Raw genomic sequence first — 20,955 nt, 5'->3', positions numbered from 1 at the left:
CACTTGACTAGAATTTCATGATGTACTGATTTTTTGTCTCCTGCTCCATCTGTTTGGTGGTCTGTGCCCAAATATTTAAGAGATGTTTTAAAAAAAAGTCAGGTATGCCCTGTTACTTTTTTTACAAATATTTGGTCTGGAATTTAGCCATCCTGATATCAGTCTTTAGCATTCCAGTGTTCCAGGATTTTGCCATGGGGCAGAAGAGCACATCCCTGAATGTTTCTGGAATCAGTCAGTCCTTGTCTTCTGCCTTCTGTTCATATCAGTTAGTTTGGATTTGAAATGTATCCAGAACCAGTTAAGTACTTGTCATCCAGATAATTTTTTTTTTTCCTTTGTATGGAACTTGCAGTTTGTCTTAATCAGTCTGGAAAAAAAAAATCAGATTTTTGGAATTGGGCCAGAAAAATTGAACTTATGTGAATGTATTCATATGTGGCACACCAGCTTTTCCCAGCTCTATGTAAATGTATATTTTTGAAATAAAAGTTAGATAGTTTCCATTACCCATACCCGAAGAAAGTACTTTCTGGTGGCTTATTTATTGCTTCAAAGGACAGTTACTAAAAATCCTGTGTGGATTTTAAACTGTTCTCCACTTACATTGATGTAGTTTGGTTTGTTAAATGAGTTTGAAACTAATCAGAATAACAGTGCTCCTTGCTTCCTGTCTTCAGTGATGCAGTCTTCATCTGTGTACTAATAATTTTGAAATATTTGTCTTAGGGGTTTATGGTGGGAAAGAGTTGCAAGAATACATCTCCTTCAATCTGCTAAGATTGCTCAAATAAATTTCTAGATAGCAGTGAATGAGCTCATGTGTATAGACTGGATTCTTGTATATGTAAGTGACCAAAATAGAAGTATAATATTATTGGACAGCTTTATTTCTGCTGCATAGAATACTCTCAGTCCTTTTGGAGGTTTTGGAGGCCTTTTTTTTTTTCTAATTTAGAAACCCCTTAGGTTCAAGCAAGAGCTGTTAGGGGTGTTAATTTTGGAGAGTATTCCTAGATACCATGCCTTTCAGTAAGTGAAGTTTGCTGCCATAGTCAAGTCTTGCACTGTAGACATAGCTTCAATAGTTGTGGTCTTAGGTTTCTGTGTATAATAACTTATTTTCCAGATAGAAAAAAGGAATTATGCCTGTAGAATCTAACACTGCCCAGAGTAGCTCTCACTGTCTGTCACTGTACAGGAATGTAGAAATCTGCACTGTTTCTTTAGGATAAACTCACCATTATGTGAAACATGAGTATCCATGATTCCTGCCTGAAGCTGCTGCTCATCTTGCTTTTTAGCCAAGGCATTCCAGTCACAGACTGGGATCTGTTGTGTCAGGTGCTGTGTGTGGACACACATGGACGCCCCTGCATCAGTCCAGTCTTTATGGATTTTAAATTTCAGCAATGAAAATACAGTCCAAGATAGCAGCAATTGCAGAGAAAGAGGGCCAATGCTACTTTGAGTGGGCAGTGATACCTGTATTTTGGTAACTTATCACATGTCATGTTTTTGGAGATCATCTGGGAAAGTAATGCTTTGTTTTCCATGGATGATGGGAAGATAAGGCTGGTGGGCATCTCTTCCTAGAACTTGTCTTAGTTGTGAGGCTCAGTAATTCACATATTTTGGTTGTTATATTAGTGTTTACTGAAAAGGAGTATCCATGGTAATATGGTGTTAAGCTTATAGTTAGCCTTGTAGAGAACAAGTTCTAACTATTTTCCCATATTTTGGGGGGTGAAGAGGGTTCCCTTTTATGATCTCTTTCAGAAAGTCAGTGTTTTAGATCTTCAGTAATAGGCTGATAGTATTTATTTCCATCTTTACCATCACACGTCTGGAATGGTTGGCCGTCAGCCCTTCCTGCTTATTGCTTGATATGTGAGCAATGGCACAGATCCGTGATGAAGCAGCAGTGTGGGGGTAAGGAGAAAGAGCCAAGAAAGTTTGATTGAATTGCACAAGGGGCTACGTGACATTTAAAGGTCTATTCCAACCCAAGCTATTCTCTGACTCTGTAAAGAGTGATGAAATCATGAGAGTGGAAAACCAGGTGTGTGAAGACCAACTGGAGTTTGTCTCCGTGTTTAAAAACCCAGCCACTATGCCAGTGCCTTCACCTTCAGTGATGCTGTCACTCCAGCAATCTGCAAAGTCACTGCTGAGTTGAGAGGAATACTCTGAAATTAAAAAAAACAACTGAAAAAGTAACAAGAATTTCTACTAAGCATACTTGGTTCTCTGTTCAGAGCACTTTTTGTCTCTAGAGTAGAACATATGATTTATTTGAGCATATCTTTGAAAGATAAGTGTGTTACATGCAGTTTTTTTAGGAGAAGAAAGAAGTAAAAAGGATAAATAATGTAGGACAGAAAACTACTAGAACTACTTCTTAAAAATACATTTGCCTACCCGCCTCTAGCAGTGCTAAAAGGCTCATAAGTTCAAAGACACCTTTATCTCCCCTTCTAGTGGATTGTTTTGGGATTAGGCAATTCTCTGGTTGGAATGGAACACCCCACTCCCACCACTGGTCTCTTGTAACTCATGGCTTTCATACTTAACCCTGTAAGTCTGTTTCACTTGTTTTAAAAATGACTGTGTGAGTGTCTGCATTGAAGCCAAAACCATATATGAAAGGACTACGTGTCACCTCAACCCCATGAGGTAACCCAGGAAGTGAAAGTCCCTGTCTCATATGACAGATAATACCAGCTTCCAAGAGTAAAACCTGTCAGCCCTGTTTTCCCACTGAGAAGAATGATTGTTCAATTATCAACTATATTATTTGGTTTTCATTTTTTTTAAATTTAAAGCTACCAGGCATATTTGTGGGGGAGGAAAATGACAAAATGGAAGCGGGTACGTCACACTGATACTGAAGAAATGACACCTTTGTTCATTCTCATCTTTTCTACAACATTGTGTAGCATTTTTCTAGAAAATCCTGTTCTCTAGGCACATAGTGAATATTGATGCCTGTCCTACCTGCTTTCCTGGCTCCCTGATGTCTGAGTTTTGAGGGGACAATGACAGTTTGGAAATGGAGCACAGACCAGACAAATGCAGAAGCTATGTGTAATATGCAGAAAATATGGAAATAGAATTCCTGAGACATTAATGTGGGGATTCAGCTGTGTACAGCTTTATGGTAGAAAAAGGGTGGAATGATTTTTCAAACTGGCTTCTGGTAAATTTCAGTATCAGGAATATTACTCAACTCTTGATAGTATTTTGCTTTCAAAAGGAGTTGCAGAGCAAAGGGGCAGTCATGCCCTAGAAGGTGCTGGGATGATGTGTAGACAGTTGTGTTGCCCTGAAAATGCAGAAGATTTTTGGATAGGCTATGATTCAGCCATTTTCAGAATGTTTTGGCTTCAGTTAATTTTCTTCAGTGTTTTGAAGAATATTAATTGAATGTGACAGGAGACTAAGCATGGGAAAAGCTAACTGAAAATATATTTGGCCCCAAAACTGGAAACAGTGAAATGAAGAGTAGGATTGTATGGTAAAGTTTAAATTGTCAAATAAATGGTGCTGGATTCTTTCAGTAATAGCATGTGAATCTCTCTTTTGTTTGTAATTACTATTTTGGGTAGGACTGTTTGATAGAATCAGGGTCTTCTGTCTTTGTGATTTTCAGTAGGATGATGAGGGGAAGATGATTCTTGGAATTAAAATTTCACTTTATTTGGTACTACTCTTAGGATAACAAGGAATTTCAGAGTTAAATTGCAGAATTCCATGCTGCAATGGGTTAGATGTTTGACATTTAAAATTAATTTTTCTTAGGTATTCATTGCACCTGAAAGAAATAGAGTGTTTCTTAACATGCTGAGAAAGCATGCATAAAACTGAGCAAAATAAGACTAATAAACCTACTTCATCCTCTGAAAACATTGGTGCTGTACTAACTTTAAAGTTTTCAAAGCAAGAGATAACCGTGCAGAACTCTTGTTCACACTAGCCTGAAGTTTCACAGATCCTGCAAGCATTGCTTCTCAAAACCTTTTCAGAGAGTGCTCTGGTGCAGGATGTGGTGAGTTCACATTTGGTTGATCAGGCAGAATTTCTGTGGAGGCAAGGAATGCGATTAGTAAGTGAAATGGGTTTGTTCCAAGTTTCTTTGTCCTTCACAGACAAAATTTGTTTTCTTCATAAATAGGACTCACAAGTATGTCTTAGGATCCCTAATTTGTACCTGAGGATGTCACAGATCATCTTTATAAGTGTTCCTTAAGCTTTATATTCTTTCTCTTACTCATTCTAGCCTGTTTTAGCTGTTAGTCACCTGGAGAGAATTTCTCATCTCAGTTATATCCAGAGTGTGCTGGCGGGTGTGCCAATTGTCTCTTGTTTCCCTCCTCGGGGATGTCACACACAGGGGCCAGTGCTCTCCCTCTCTGCTGAGTTAGCATCCAAGCAGGGCCTGGGTGGAATGCACAAGGCAGCAGAAAGATGTCTGAAAGAAACCCCACTGCCTGATGTACATGATATTGTCATTTGTTCAGTGCAGTCTGGCTACAGGTCAAGTATCAGTGTATCAATTTAGCGTGTAGATAAATGCACTGCAGTTGCTTTCACTCGGATCTCATTTTAATGAGAATTTTCCTCTAACGTTTCATTGAAGAGGAAAGAAAACCTGCCTTTCATGTGGTTTCCTAGCTAATTGCTGATTATAGGAGAGTTGCACAATATGACCACAAAACATGTCTTTAATTGCAAGGTTTTTCACAGTAATAATCTTTGATATGAAAAAGGATTTTCAGTCTGTGGTAGATGGTGTATAAATGTAGATGTTGTGCATGTAACATTGCATGTATGATGTGTGGCTTAACCTACTTATTTTGGCTTTTTAAGTTCTGCATTCCTAACTTTGCTTTCTGTCATCCCCTCAGGAACCCTGGGATGCACAGCACATTCCAGCACTGTTCTCTGCTTTCTGTGGCCTGCTAGTTGCACTTTCTTATCACCTCAGCAGACAAAGCAGTGACCCATCTGTGCTGATGTAAGTTGCCTGTAAATGTTTTTTTGCTGATTACTCTTTACAGCACACAGCCAGAGTGATGCCTGGGTTTCAGAACCACAGGGGTTGCTTCCTGAAAGTACTGTGGTGAGGTGAAATTCCTCACCATGTCTGCATGGTTGGTATCAGTTGGTATCATGGTTGGTATCAGTTGGTATCAGTATGAATGAAGTGCTGCAGTCAGATCACCAGCAGGGTTGGTGTTCTTTAAGCAGCACTATCCAAAATCTCTGAAGCAGATTTTTCCCCTCTAGGAGGTTGTGTGCTTGCCAGGTTGGAGGACAGTGATTTAGTTGAGGGGAGTTCACACAACTGGAATTGCAGAATGTGCATTGGTTAGCACTGGGACCTGAAGAAGGAACATTTAATGTGCTGGGAAGGTGGCTGAATTACAGCTCTTGCTGAGGATTACTTCAGTAGGCTGTGCCTCTCAGTTTGAGGTTCCATCCTTCCTTTTGTTCTCTGACACAGTCTGCTAGAGGTAACTGAGGAGAGGAAGTGTATGCTAAGAGTGACACTGCAAACAAGGGAGATTAAGGGGAAAAGTCCCAACATTGTGATCTGCATGTTGAGGTGATGTGTGAGAGAGAGACCCAATAGATCCTTAGCTCAGGGGCAGCAAATGTGAATTTCCCAGTGCGGAAAGTGTCATATATGGCTGTTATAGGGGCTGTGGGGGTCAGCAAGCAGCTGGGAAATTACATCTATGGCTGTGGGGCTAAGCAAGCAAGTGGGTTTTGTGCCACCAGTATCACCATGCCATTTGGAATTTTCCTTCACAGACAGCTCAGTTTTGTCCTAGGAGAGTGCAGAGGGCCTGTGGGAAGTTCTCTTACAGAGAGTTCTCTCCTTTGATTCATGAGGTGAGGCTCAAGGCTCATTATGCACAGTTCTGCAATGCAGAAGAGAGAAGGGGGAAGTGGAGAGCTTTTTAGGCCATTCAGGATTCTGTTTTGGTAGAGAAACTTGGAATGCAGAACAACATTGAGGAAGGAAAAGATATAGAGCACTAGTAGGAAATTATCATCCAAGTAAATCTTGTGGAAGAGTCAAGAAATTCTTTACCATCCAAAAAATTCAGGGAATCTGACATTTATACATTGCTAGGTGCTGATGTGGCAAAGCAACAAGAACTGCTTGCATGTCTTACCATGAACTTTACCCACAGCCTACTGAGTGAGACATGGGTGTCAGGCAGACCTGGATCAAGCTTTGTGTGGATGGTGTGTAGTTTTTAGGTCATTACAGTATGGAAATCAGGTATGGAAGCAAGTGAAGTATTAGGGAGAGTTCTTAGCCTTGGAGTAAAATATACACAGGTAAATTGCAAATCAGCATGAATTTGTGAGTTCTTTTCAATTTTGAAGTAATTTAAATGTAGCCATTTCTCCCACTTCCAGAAAGGACACACCAGTTCATGAACCTCTTTAGTAAAACAGAAACTTTTCTTCCTTGAAACTTTTGTTTTAAGGAAGTAATCTTAAACTATTAAATGCATTTTAACTTGTAAATCTAGCTAGCAATTTCATAACGTTTGCAATGAAATCTTCAGTGACTGAAATGGTTCCTAAAAATCTAAAAATTAGGAATAGATGTACAACATCAAATGTTTATTGTGCAATTGTAAAAATGCATCATCCTTAAAAAAAGATATTTAAGATTTTTTCTCTGAAAAGCTCTGAACTTCTTTTAAATAAGTTAAGGAGATTGGAAAAAGTATTAAGGTATGGTCAATGGCATAAAATTCAAGATGGATGAGGAGGTAGCACATAAATCTAGAAGAGAGAAGTAATATACAATTTGTACAGAATTGGCTTCCTTAGCCATTTTAACATGGGTCTAAAGAGCTCTCATATTGGTTTCAGCTTAGATGAAACAGAACTAAGAGTCATAAATGGAACAGTACCCTCTCTGCTCATTTCTCTAAATGACTGAGTCACATTGATTAGGCTGCTGAGACTCCTCAAGATTCTGATGAGGAATTTCTGCCCTGATCACAGGTAGAGCTGGTTTGTCTGTGGTTTGTCAATCTCCAGCTGAACAGAGACATGAATGCCAGTGTATACGTGAAGAAGGAAATCTGAGGCTGTTGTTTCTCTTGTGTCCTTCAGGAATATTCATATCTGTTGCACATGTTCCAAGGCATATTAATTAGGAATTTTTTTAAACAGGTCCCTTATTCAGTGTAAATACATCCCTCACTATCTACGCCAACGATTTGAAGATTCATCAGAAGATCCACTCCCAGAAAAAATGAGAGAATCAGTGGTAAGGCTTTTTCTTTCATTAATTTCTATTTAAAGCTCTCTCATCCATTTTGCCCACTGAGGAACCTTGTAAATATTGTCATTTAGTAATTTAAATAACTAAGAGCACAGATAGATGATCTTTATGGTGAGGCCAGCAGTGAGAAAGGGGATACAGTGAGAAGGGCTCCTTTGAAGGGCTCTGCCACATTGATTCTTTAATATAGTCCATGTGCACTCTTAGAGCACTCTTAGAGCTTGGGGAGGAGTGCATCTCTCATCCTAGTACACAGAGAAGTAATGCAGGTTCTGTGCACAGAGTTGCAGCCTGAGAATCTGGTGTGTCGAAGGTAGGCTGGATTGTTCAACAAGCATTCAAAAAGGTGAGCAGTGCTGCCAAACTCTTTGTGCACTGCAGAGGAGCAGGAGTTGGTCCACAGAGTTACACGTGTTTAAAACAGCCCTTATTCTTTATTTTTCTATGGCTAGGGCTACCTGTTTTTCAGGAATGCCTTTTCTGTGCCAGGATATACTCTTTGACTGTGTGCCGTCCACCCCAGCTGAGCCAAGTGGAACACACTGTCAGACTTGGCACCTAGAGGTGGAAGAAGCATATGAAACTGGGATAGTATGGGAGAGGGAGGTACATGCCTGGTGCCAAGCATTGCCATCTCATCATCTCTTTGCTTGGCAGGCTGTTTATTTACTACTGTCTGGCAGGAAGCTCTAAGTTTGTGTCAGCTTATTTCTCACTTCAGCACAAACATCGTGAAGTGACCCATCTTCCTTTTTGTGTCTTTTTATATTAAAAAAATGTTTGCTGTAACCCAGGGGAGGTTGATCTGCTAAGGCATTCATGTGGGAAGATCATCAGGTTTCCAGAAATGCTAAGGGGTGTTTGACATTTATTAGTCATGTGAGCTGTTCTGCTTCCTGGCTGTTGGACAGCTCTTCCTCCTGACCACATCCCCAGTGCCTGCACATCTGAGCATTTGTAACCTAGGCAGCTATTCCTTAGCTTCTGAGTGCTCTTTGAAATCCAGGAGCATTCAGAGAGTCTCTGGAAGATCGACTGCGTTTTTTAACCCTTAGACATGACCTGGGAGTCTGTAGTTCCTACTGGCCTCCAAATGTCCCTTCAATGGGATGCATCTCTCATGTGCATCTTGAATCATTTCTTAGGCATTTGATAAGGTGTTGCACAGCCTGCATTCAGCATATGCATTGATCCCACACTACCAATGTTTTCTACTTTTCTAAGCTGCTGCTTAGATTGTCATTTTTGCCATGTATAATCTTATTTTAAACTGCTTCCTCTAATAGGGCCTACATAAGACTAAGTGATATGGCTGTTTCTTGTTGCTTGTATTGAGCTACAGTTTCTTGCAAACTAAACTGTTTGCAACAGTTGATACTGGAATATGACTGTGCATCTAGAAACAGAGTAAAAAGCATGAAGTATTTTTGTTAGAATTTTGCTGTATTCTGTGGTATTTGTGGTGTGTAGGTTATTGCTGCGGTTCATTGACATTCTGTCCTTGTACACAGGGACTGTATGGCAGATGTAATGGAAAGCTTCTCATGCTCCTGTATTCTGTCTTTTGCTGATAGTGCCTTCCTTGGAGGAATACAGAGTCTGATGTCATCTGTTCTGCAGATGGAGCCCAGCCCGGGGACTGAAGCAGTTACTGCAGCTGTCCACTTAACTGGTTTTATTTCACAGTGCAGAGGGAAACCTTGAGCAAGGCTTTAAAATATTGAAAATAAACCCCAAAAATAGTGGAAAAAATCTGTATCTAAGATCCTGGCTGTATTTTCAAAATGAAGTAATTCTGCAGACTCTAACAATTTTTATATCAGTGACATGGACAGGGATCTGCTGTCGTACACTAACACTGCACAGCTGCACTTGAGCCCTTGAGCCAGTGGGGTGGAAGGTGCAGAAATATGGGGATAACTGCACTGGGATTTGCCAGACACAGGACTTCAGTTCTTCTCTTCACAATGTTTCATTCCTCTCACACTTTTTCATTTTGTCACACTTTTAGGATTAATTAAGTGGGCTTCCTGGCACCTTTGCTCTCCAGGAAATACCTGGATTGGGGAATTGGCACTTTTCTGTTCTGTACATTTGATACTCCATGCTGCTGCTGCTATGAGGCAGAGGCTGCTTTCCTTCAGTGTTGCTGGAGCTTGCTAGTTTGCCTTCATTCTTTTTCCTCTGTCTTGGCTTCCTCTAATCTGTATAAAAATTGTAAGCCAAAGTGTTTGTTTACGATTAGCAGTGCTAATTTGGAAGAGATTAGCTGGAGAGAGAGAGAGCAATTTCTGATGAATGTGGGCTCTTTGTCTAACCCCTGGGTTACCTGGTACCTCTGTTTCAGTTAAACACCAAGGAGACTCCCACTGCTATCTCACCAATATAGTGCTAATAGGGCAAGTAGGGAAGAACTGAGGCAGGAGAAAATGCATGTGCATCGAATCCAAGGAGCACAATCAAGCCATAGTCCCTGTTGACTTGCTTCAGCAATAGCAGTCATGTTCAGGATGTAGGACTCAGCTGACTCTTCAAAGCCAATTTTAAATAATTTCCAGAAGTTTTGTAAGGGGATCTTCAAACTGTTCAGGAGCTGGGTGAAACAATATATCAGTATTCAGAAGAGGTTTCATGATGGCAGGTCATTTTTTCTTGAAGTGCTTCCCTGCAGGGAGAGTATTCCTAACCCCTGTCAGTGGCAAGAGATGGCAGGATGCAACACAAGCCAGCCTTGCCTTGGTGACATGTGGTCTACAAAACACCATTTAAATAAGATGATTTTAATCAGAAAGCCAGAGGCATACAGAACCAATCTCCTTCTCAAGCAGCTGAAAGCAAACAAGGTTAATATTGAAAATTATTGTGTTGTTTTCTGGATGGCTTTGCATTGATGTTAGGGGTAATAAATACAGCATCTCTAATGTTTGATTGCGTGACTTTTTACCCTTTTCCTTTCCTTGAATAGCTGTGTAAGAATTGCCAGCTTTGGAAGCCTGAATTATGAAGCAGCTGTGATTCATAATTGACCATTCAACTTTGAGAATGGAGCTTCCTACCATTATAATTAATTTCTGTAGGCATCCACATGGCTGATTACTAGATTAAGCAGTGGCCCGAGGGTGATAATGTGTTACATTCAAACTCAGGGTTCCTTCCTGGTCTTTAGTAAAAACATTTAGATAGCTAATAAAAGGATTTTTACAAAGCTCCAAAAATCTAATTGAAAATAATGGTTGGACTTGATGATTTTAAAGATCTTTTCCACATAAACAATTCTATGATTCTGTGATAATAATTAAAACAAAAAAAAGTGCCACTCTAATATATTCTGCTTGTGAAATCCCCAAGGCATCAATGTTGGTTTGGGGTTACTTTTTTTTTTTCCCTTGAGTGCAAAATGGAGAATGTAGAATGGCTTTCAGCCCAAACTATTAACAGTGAGTGTCTCTCACTGGAGAGATTTGAACTGTGAATAGAGCTTAATTTTTACATTTTTGGACCAATTGCAGTGAAGGGCTCAAACATCATGCTATAGAGTTATTCAGTACTCAGCTCATAAGTTCCTGGCCTTGGGAATGATATCCAAAATCCTGCTTTAGTTGGGTCTAAGGTAGGCACATGGTTTTCAGGAGCTACCTGCCATCCACAGGAAGGCCAGGAGCCTCAGATCCACCCCCAGCAGGTAGATGCCCAAGGTTTTCTCCTGGAGAGTAGCTGTGAGTCCCTCTCAGCCAGAGAGATCACTGCCATTTCCTGGGGGACCCTGTCCCCTGTGCAGTGACATGGAACAGAAGCAAGAACTGCTCAGCTTTGTTTTAGAGGGAAAAAGACCTTAATTTAGTGAGAAGCTTGAAGGCGTTGGCCACATCAAGAGGGAGCTGCTGTGTGGACCATTGTGCCACACAGCTGTGCAGTATTTTTACATTTTGAAACAGTTCAGTGCAAGGACAGAAGGACAAGCCTGGGCATATATGATACTTTAAACATGCTCAGTATTGCCAGAAATGGAAAGCAATTGTCAAACTTGGAGTTAAATATCTGAATAATAATAATTTCCTTAAAATATAGGCCTTTTTCTGTATAGGATTGTCAAAAGTGATGAGAGCACTGTTAAAAGGACAATTGCAAAAGGAAAGATGGGAAATACAAGTCCTGTGTAATATAATTTGTGTAATATGTAATATTTATGTAATATGTTCTCTTCTGAATGTAATGTTTGAAAAGATTCTATTTGGTGATCTGGCCTGGAATGGAAAGTTAGGATGCCACCTCTCTCCAGAAATGTGCATTCTTATCACCTCTGCTGATTTTACAGCTAAACTTTTAATATTTTACATGGTTTTTAGAGTGTCAGCTTTTTCAGCCATCTGATTGTGAGAGGAACCAGCCATTTTAATAATAAGCCTTTTGGGTTGTAAAGAAGAGCTTGTGAATGTGATTGGAGTGTGTTTGTTGTTCTTAGAAGCTTGTTTTAGATTACTGAGTAGTTGAATTCAGCTGTGCAGAAAATGATACTTGATCAGGACTTTTCATGCTGTGTATTCACAAAGGGGCTGAAATAGTGCTATATAAATTTGACACTGCTTGATTTTCTCAGATACTGATGTTTTACATAGATTTTTATGCAACATCTTTAAAAATATCTGGAAAGCTTAAAAAATCATTTCCGTTGCATAGATTGGTAATAATTCAGTTATTCATTTTTATTAGACCGTGTTTTTTCAGTACTGCTACTTGCTAGTGAGAGAACTGAACAGAGAAGATCTGTGGGGACAGGCAGGGAGCCAAAGTTTAGTCAGGGAAGAGAAGTCTTTTCCTGTGAGCTCCCTCGTGTTGTGGTTCTCCTGCTGAATGCGACAGCCAAGGAGCAAGGCCAGCAGGGCTGTGCTTTGAAAAGGTGGTCAGGAGGAGTTCCAGAGACCTGACTCTGCTCCCACCTTCACAGCACATGTAGCCCGTGCAGAGTACAGGGCTGTCCTGAGAAGGATGGCTCTCAGAGTGGAGGGAGCGCCACTCTTCTGGAGATGTGTACGTACTCCTGAGCAGCCCGGGAAAGGCAAAGACCATGGTGGCTGCTTGAGATTTCAGCTAAACTGTCTTGGAGTTTCCTGGGACAAAGCAAAAGTACTTTCAGAGCCTGAAGGCTTTTTAGTCCTGCTGCATTTCAAAGGGCTGCTGCAGTAAGTGGAAGTGCTGATGCAGGTGACCTTTTACTGAGAAGCATCTTTCATAACAGGGAGTGATAGGCAGCCTAAATATAGAGGTTGCTACCAGCTTCCCTGGTAATTCGCAACCCTTCTGTTCTTTGCTTGTTCTGCTTGCTTTCTTTTTTATCTCTTTTATTCATAGGTTTGCCCTACCATCATCATTTTAGTTTTCTTTCTTTTTTCTCTGATGAGATTCATTAAGATTACCTAGATAGCACCACCAGAAAGTCAGATGAACCTCTGGTTCTATCAAAAGTGTTGCTTTTCATGTGTTGTTTCTAGGTATCTTTGAATTTAAGCATAAGTCAGCTTCTAAACCAAGAGCTACAAATAGTTTCTCATTTGGTAACTTAGCAGCAGAATTGAGTGCTGAACCTAAATGCCCTTCTCATAAATCTAAGACAAGATTTTCATTTACTCACAAAAGCATTTGGGTGACCTCTGAAGTACAATTCAGAAGACCTCACAGATCACAAGCTATCTTGTTTATTTGTTTACTGAGAATGACATTTTAATCACAAGAAAAATGTGCTGTAAAGACAGTGATATATCCAATCTTTAGAAACAAAGTTACTCCTAGCATGGTTACAGATTTTTACATAAAGGTAGGTGTGTCCTTTCATTATCATTCAATGACACTGGAAAAAAGCCTTGTCTAAAATCTACAAAATCTTGCTGCAATTTGACTTCCAATAAAGAAAATCAGGGAATGGGGCATGTCACTTTAGAACATAAAAATGTATTAATGTTGTGTCTTAGAAGACATTATGGAAAAGCATGAATTTTTTCAGGAATGCAAGAGAAAGGGAATAAGGAGTATTAGTTCTTGAAAATAGGAAATAGAACCAGAATTAAGATTCACAAAAATAAGAAGGTCATAATGGAAAAGAGTTATATTCCTCAAGCAGAATCAGATTCAGTATTAAAATGTATTGCTTTCATTTCTCCAATATTATAACTTTGTTATTTAAAAATATAATTCTAAATTAGGCATGAAGAATTTAAATGTGATTACTTCAACAGACCTGGAGTGTGGAGAAATAATTTCCCAAAGCAGAGTGGAGAAAATACTTTTGTATTAGGGAATGCTGATTATCCTTATTGCAATGCAGAGTGTAAGTAATTGAGAACAGAGTAATTACTTTGGTTAAAATAGTGCTGCCTTACTAATTGTGTATAAAATAATTATTTTCACAGAAAGAAATCTTGAAATCGGATCTCATTGTCTGCACAGCAGCTGCTGTTCTGTCATTTGCTGTCAGTGCCAGTACTGTGTTTCTGTCACTAAGGGTGTGTATCTATCGTTTTTTTTCTCCCCCTAAGGTATTATGTCTCTTATGCAAAACCACAGGGTGCTTTAACTGGAAAGAATAGATGCTGTGGGAAGAGAAGTTAGTGAAAATGCATTTACTGGTTATGACAACACTGTTCTATCTGCAAAGCAGTTAGTTTCTGGATATTTGTATTAATTTCAGTATTACTTGTTTGATATCTTTTTTCTTAAACAGCTCTTATGATGTGGAACCCAGAGGACAGAATGATAAGCCTGACATTTTGCCTTTTTTCCTCCAATCATAGAAGAAAAAATTGGCTGATTGTGCGTGCAAAACACATATGTCAAAATCCGTATTCACCTACCATCAAGAATTTAAACATAGGAATAAAAATCAATTGCAGAAAAATACAATTATGGAAACTGTTAAAAATGTTTAAAATATATAAATATATATATGTATAAAACAATGTTGTATGTAAATTATAATTATGTTTCCTTTTTTCTGCTTTGGCCCAGCCATTTCTCAGCATTGTGCTGTTTGCTTTAGCATGGACAGTGGGATTTGTGACACATTACATCCTTCCTCAGCTCCGCAAGCATCACCCCTGGCTGTGGATCTCCCATCCCATACTCAAAAGCAAAGAGCACCAGCAGCGGGAAGTGAGAGGTTTGTAAGAGTCTTTTCTAAACAGTGGATGCAATGACTTCCAGCTTGCCTTGCTTTGAAGAACAAACAAATAAAAAATTCCAGAAGTAACAGAGCTGGGGGAATAAATGGTCCTTTTACTTTTGAGTATCAGACATATCTGATAATTTTAATTTTATCACTGCGCCGCCAGCAGATCTGTGAACCTGTAGGAATTGTCTTCTCAGGCGACTGCCCAGATGGGCTGAGGCCAGGCAGAAACATCTGGAGATTGTCTAGTCTGATACTCCTGCTTAGAGCAGGGTCAGCTAGAGCAGGCTGCCCAGGGCTGTGTCCAGTTTTTATTATTTTCCAGTGTAGAGACTCTAAAAACTTTCTGGACATAACATTCAGTCATTCTTACAGTAAGAAAGGTTGCTCCAAACGGTGTTATTTGAGTGGATCTTGGTGGGGGTTTTTTTGTTGGTTTTTCCCTGTTTTTTTTTTTTTGTTTTTGTGGTTTTTGGTGGTTTATTTGTTTTGGTACTACTTTTTTCTGAAAATAGATTTACAATTTGTGCCCATTTCTTTTGTCCTGTCTCTGGCCACTTCTGAGAACAGAGTGGCTCCATCAACTTTACTTTCCCCTATCAGGTATTTATACCCTAAAAATGCTGCCAATCAAGCATTCATAAGATGCCCCCCAAGGCTTTTTCTTCTCAAAGTTAAGCAATCCCAGCTCTTTGTTTCTCCTCATAGGTTGAATGTTCCTGTCCCTTAATCATTTCACAGCCTCTATGTGATCTTTCATGAGCCATTGTCTGATCTGCCTTTTGTTTTGCATTACAGCACTGTTAGTTGCTGTGTTGCTTGGCATGGTATAGTTCATGCCTAATACATTGGCATTCTACATAATTTACAAACTTAAAAGATTGATCAAATTGAGGCATATTTTTTCTATTTTCTGACATATCAGCAAATGTAGTGCGATTTAAGTGTTCTAATTTCAACACTTTTACAGAAACATTGCATTTGAAAAGAAATTTTCTCCAAGATTTGTTCTTGCTGATGTCTGCTGGCTTCAGTGGGTAGTGCCTTGATCCATGTGAATATCAGTCAATATTTTAGTATGTGGAGATCTGATTTCCTGTTCTGATAGAGTTATTTCTGAAGCAGGCAGTGTGCTTTGAGAAGTAAAGCTTCCCCCCTCCACCCCAGCTCTCTTTTTGTCTTTGCTACCAGCCAAAAGCTTGCTTGTCATTTCTTGATGGATCCCACGCCTTAATAATTCTCAGTATATGTTTCTGAAGTGTTTGAAGACAGCATTTGCAGAACAGTCTGTTGAGGGACTTCAGTCTGTCTTCAACTAGACTGCAAAAGAGTTCAGATCACTCTCTGGAAAACCATACATTAAGGATTTGAATCTTTTTTATTAAAAAAAATATGTGTTTCAAAACAATTACTTTCCAAACAAGGGTTGGGCATGAAAAAAGTACCCAAGAGACTGAAGGTTGCCTTTTAACTTTTACTGCAATATGCCAAGGAAGGTATTATAGAAATATAAATATTATTAACCACCATGCCCAGCTGAAAAGAGTGTCTAGGACTTCCTGTCCCTGATAACCAGTAATTCTGATAAATACCTAACTTGCACTGTTTATTTCAGCACTTAATCATAAAAGATCACTGTAGGATTTCTTTGCCTTGTTCTGATTAAGTCTGTCTTCATTTGTCAAAAACCATTGTTTTCCTAAATGCAGTGACTCAGCATTTGAAAAGGTTGAAGGTAGAGACCTGCTGCACTGATTTCCACAGATGGATTTCCTTCTGTTTTGAGATCTGGCTGCATTTCTTATGCTGCCTACTGTGGGAAACAGGCTCTTTTTGCTTCTTTTGCAATCCTCATTTATATATGGCACATTCCTGTACTTTGGGGTCCAAGTATTATTGCAATGTAGCTGGTGTTGTGTGTTAGAAAACAAGAGTAAAAAAAAAATTAAATATATATATGTTTGTGTATATATATAAAAATTATATACAAATATATATTACATATATTATATATATGTAATATATATATATATATATATATAATATATGTATATATATATTTTTATATATATATATATGTAATATATATGTATTAGTCCCTTAGGCTGCTGCAGAGGTTTTTTATCATGTCTGAGATGAGACAGACTGAAAAAGGTAATCCCTTTGATAGATATGTCTGACGGGCTGTCTTCTTTCTAGTGTCCTGTAAGAAAAATGTAGGAACTAAACTTTAAAATGTTCCCTCTCTGTATAGAAAAAGAAACTTGTAAAAAGGACAGAAGGACAGTAGTACCCCATAGCTGTCAGATGTGGACAATGAAAGGACAGGTACACAAAATAAGATGTCTGTGAGGAGTTTTTACTGCATAGATTTTAATTCTAATTTTTTTTTTTTTTTACAAGAGGAGTGCTATTGAAAGACAAATGACTGCTTGCAATTAGAAAAACAACTGGCAGTGACAATTCCACAAGTTTATTCCTAGCTTTGTTGCACAGACTTTGGATGGGCTCCTCAACCTTTAAGGTGTTCCGTAGAATAGCAATTATCAGACCAGTTCTTGTGCTGCACCTGTGAGATAACTCAGTTATTAATTGTCATTATCTTGGCTGACTGCAGGATCAAAGGCTTAGGTCAAGATGTATGAGCTTATGGTGTATAGATGTGTAGAAATTAGTGATATGCAGGACTAAATGAGAAAGAAACCCTGATACACTAGGCTATTTTTTCTTCTACTTCCTCCCCACTAATGCTTTTGTACCCCACAGGTTTGTGTAAGCCATTTTCAAATCTATGCCTTTCCCCGGGGTCCCTTCTGAATGTGAGCTCTTTTTTCTGTCTCCACTGTCTGAACAGACCTCTCTCTGCTCCTGCACCTACCTTCTGTTTGATTTGTGTGATATGCTTATCTCTGTAGTGAAGCCGAAGCTCTTACACAGAGCTCAGCTTTGGACATGGCTGAAGTTCTTGAGCTCAGGAGGAGGAGAGGGGAATGGGGAAGAACAACTAGGTTCCAAAACAGACATTTTGCTGTGTGTGTGAACTTTTAGGAAGTGGCCTTTAGTGTAGTGTAAATATTTTTATGCTCTAGCAAGAAACAGAAGTTTTTTATATTTTCTGAAGGGGGATTTTTGCAAGAGCATTGTCTTAGCTTAAGGTACTGGCAAAGCATGACTTCAACTTAATTTAGAAGGATTGGGTTTAGATCTTTCTCTTAGTCTATGCAATATACAACTGTGCCTGAAAAATGTAGAAATCCATTGATTCAGCATGTCTTCTGTGTCTGTCATTGAAAAGGAGTGTTTAGAAGAGGGGGGTCTCTACATAGAATTGTTTTCATTTTGCAGAGATGATTATTGGAGATTCAGTAGCTGGCATTTCTGTTTCTGAGTTAATGCCAAATTCTGCCTTTTTCTGTTCACTGTTTTTCCAATAACAGTCTAGCTGAGCTTTGAGGAAAAAGGCATTGTTTTTGTCTGTGCACAAGGGTTTCTGCACTCAGTTCACCTAGGCTTTCATAGCAGCTGAATTGCATGGAGCATTCAGTTCTTGTTTAATACTCAAATTAAGCACTGTGATATTGTTAGAAAAGTCTACTGCAAAAAAAAAAAAAAAAGCTGTTCCTTAGAGAGGAATGATGTGAGATGTGATCCTGGCAAATACTTCTTACAGTGTCTGTTTAAGTGTTTTGGGAAACATCTATAACAGTTTCTAGCTCTTGATATTTCTTCAGTATTTAGATCTCAAGGGGTGTTTCATTTATCAGTGAGGTCAATGATAATTTACATTCTAAGGAACAGTGTTTTGCTACTGTAAGATGGGGAAGTAGAGGCACAGAGTTCAAATGAGGTTTCCTAGGTGATTCAGCAGGTCAGTGCCAGAGCTGGAGAGGGCCTCTCTGGGGTCATTACATCCACTGACAGTACTATTTAATATACTGACTAAATAATTGGATGATGTAAAAACTACCATCTAGCATGTACTATCTTTTATTGTTTCTGAATGTGTCTCAGGAGTGCAGTTATAAGCAGCAAAACAGATACTTTCTAAACTCAGAGAACAAAATTATTTCTCTATTGCCAAAGAATTATGAATTCTATTGTTTCATAAATTAGTTTATTGACTATATTTATTAATGTGAGCTAATTCGTGTCTTCTATGGTACTCCAGTGCAAAAAATGCTGATGATTTGATGACACGATCTGTTATCTGAATTTCCATTTCAGATGCTGCTCATTTGATGTGGTTTGAAAGGCTTTATGTGTGGCTACAGTGCTTTGAGAAATACATTTTATATCCAGCCATAATATTGAATGCACTCACCATTGATGCTTTCTCAATTAGTAAATACAAGAAGCTTGGTACACAGTAAGTAGATTATAACTCAAGGCATGTGATTAGTAGAGCATTTGGTTTTAGACTGAAGACTGAAAAATGGAATTTGTTTCTAAATAAGCCTGTAATCTTGTCACAGTTTGCTTTCATGCATTTTGGTTCAAAATACAATAATCATTGTCTTTGCTGCAAGAAAAATGCAAAACTACCTTAGCACACTAAAATGTGTTTCCAGTGAGAGAGAGTGAAATTAAAAGATTAAAGAGCTATATATAGATATATATGGAAGGTCTAAATGTCAATTAAAAGCAAGACACACCATATCAGGCTGCAGGTGTTTGATAGGCATAAACTCAGTGGGGTAACTAGAACTAATCAGATGAAAATGAGAAATCTAGGCTGGATATCAGGAAACATTTCCTAACTGAGGATTTTTAACACTATGCTGTAGTCTCCCAAAGGAGTTATCAGAAGCTTCACCACACAAGTCTTTTAAGGCTGAATGAAATATTAAACAGTGTGGAAAGATGGGTAGTCCTGCATTAAGAGTGGTTTGAAAAAGGTGGGGGTACAGGTTTTCACAAAGTCTGATGTCTTAGCTATTAAGCAGAACTGGTGGTGCTGATCTATGGTCTCACAGTATGATCCTTGCAGACAGCCTTTTATGGTAAGTATTTTAGTCAGTGACTTGCCTACTGCAGATATTCAGCAGGCTTGGTGACTGCAGTATCCCCAGTGAGCAGAGTTTCTGCAGTCTTTTTATCAGAATGACAGTGATGCAGATGATAAAACAAAGACACAGCCTTGGAATGTTCCAGTAGCAAGAAAAACTGCTGGGAGGTGGGGGAGAGTTCCTCAATATCCATAATAAAGCAGATTCTTAATTTCAAATATTAGATAAAAGAACTTTGATGCGAAAATTGCATGTTGATTTAATTATTTCTCTCTCTTGAGGAGCAACACAGCATTAGGAACTACCCAACTATAAGGAAAAGGCAGCCCCTGCAGTTTGAAATTTGGACTAGGGCATTAGTCAAATTTTCTGCATATTTCTCCCAGACAACTACTTTTGCAGAGAGACTCTCATCAGTTACTCATTGATAGCCCCTGTAGTTCCCCACTGACCTTTTTTCCCCCAGGCACTTGGAAGGTGCTACAGCCAAGGTGCTTCAGGAGTTCAGGTGTATTGTCTAGGGTGACACTGAATCCACACTTATCCCTCTGTTTAGTTCTGCAAGGCTGGGAGAATTAAAAGCAGTCAGAATGCCATTTGTTATTAGCTAGCAGACGTGACTGAATACGTGCACGGAGCAAATATGTAGGGTTAGGAAGGTGCTATTTTTACATAGTCATTCCTCCAAGCTAGATTGCACTTTAAAGTATCACCTCCCTCAAGTGTTCAGAAGAAATGAGTCAGACCCCCAGAAGTCTTGAGATTAAAGAAAGTAATTACATTTATCTGCCTCTGATTGTTTGGCCTGTGGGGGAATACCACAGCAGTCCTTTCCTTCCCCATCCCCCTTGTGTCTGTTTGATCACCTGTGTGAAACCTGCTCTCTCCTTTCCCTTGTAACTCTGCTCTATCCATGGAACTCCCAGTATGCTTTTCCTCTGGCTCTCCTCTTTAATACATTCTCCCTACAGCTGCCATCCAAATGCCACACACAAAGCATTCAGCTTCAGATCCCATCTCTTTCTGAACTCTGTAAACCCATGAGGCATCCTGGATTCTCCTTGCTACTTCCAGATACAGTGTTAATGAGGGTTTTAATGCATAAATACCTCTTTTCTGTTGCTGGAACATTCCTTAGTTATTGACCACCCAAGGATCAGACGGCATCATGCTATAGGGAAGGGAAGACACTCTCCCACCCTGTGTCTGAAAGTGTCTGAGGTTGTACATTTTGTGGGATTGGATGTTGGAGTTTTCCTCAAATTGAATTTGTCTTTTAAAGAAGCTTCACCTTGGTTTGTGATTTAAAGGACTGCAGCAGTTTGCTTCTTGAGGAGGCAGAGCAGCTCCTTTATAGTCAGGAGTTTGCTTGAGCTTTCCAGACCCTGGTGTGCTGGTTATTAATAGAACCCATGCTGACAGTGCCTGCCCCTGTTACCTGCCAAAGAGGCACTGGAAATCACCCCCCTGCT

General features: G+C 39.2%; 1 protein-coding gene across 1 annotated transcript in view; it reads left to right on the top strand.

Moving 5' to 3' along the window:
- Positions 1–20,955, top strand: part of PCNX2 (pecanex 2) — a 145,697-nt gene that overhangs the window by 52,156 nt on the left and 72,586 nt on the right. The window contains exons 15-19 of the mRNA XM_066546767.1: positions 4,908–5,017; positions 7,207–7,303; positions 13,723–13,815; positions 14,318–14,468; positions 18,702–18,843. Coding sequence (XP_066402864.1) covers positions 4,908–5,017; positions 7,207–7,303; positions 13,723–13,815; positions 14,318–14,468; positions 18,702–18,843 — 593 coding nt within the window. The remainder of the gene's footprint in view (positions 1–4,907; positions 5,018–7,206; positions 7,304–13,722; positions 13,816–14,317; positions 14,469–18,701; positions 18,844–20,955) is intronic.

This window comes from Molothrus aeneus, chromosome 3 (assembly GCF_037042795.1).
Source record: "Molothrus aeneus isolate 106 chromosome 3, BPBGC_Maene_1.0, whole genome shotgun sequence".
Classification (NCBI taxonomy): Eukaryota; Metazoa; Chordata; class Aves; order Passeriformes; family Icteridae; genus Molothrus; species Molothrus aeneus.
This window is presented reverse-complemented; position numbering and strand designations above follow the sequence as displayed.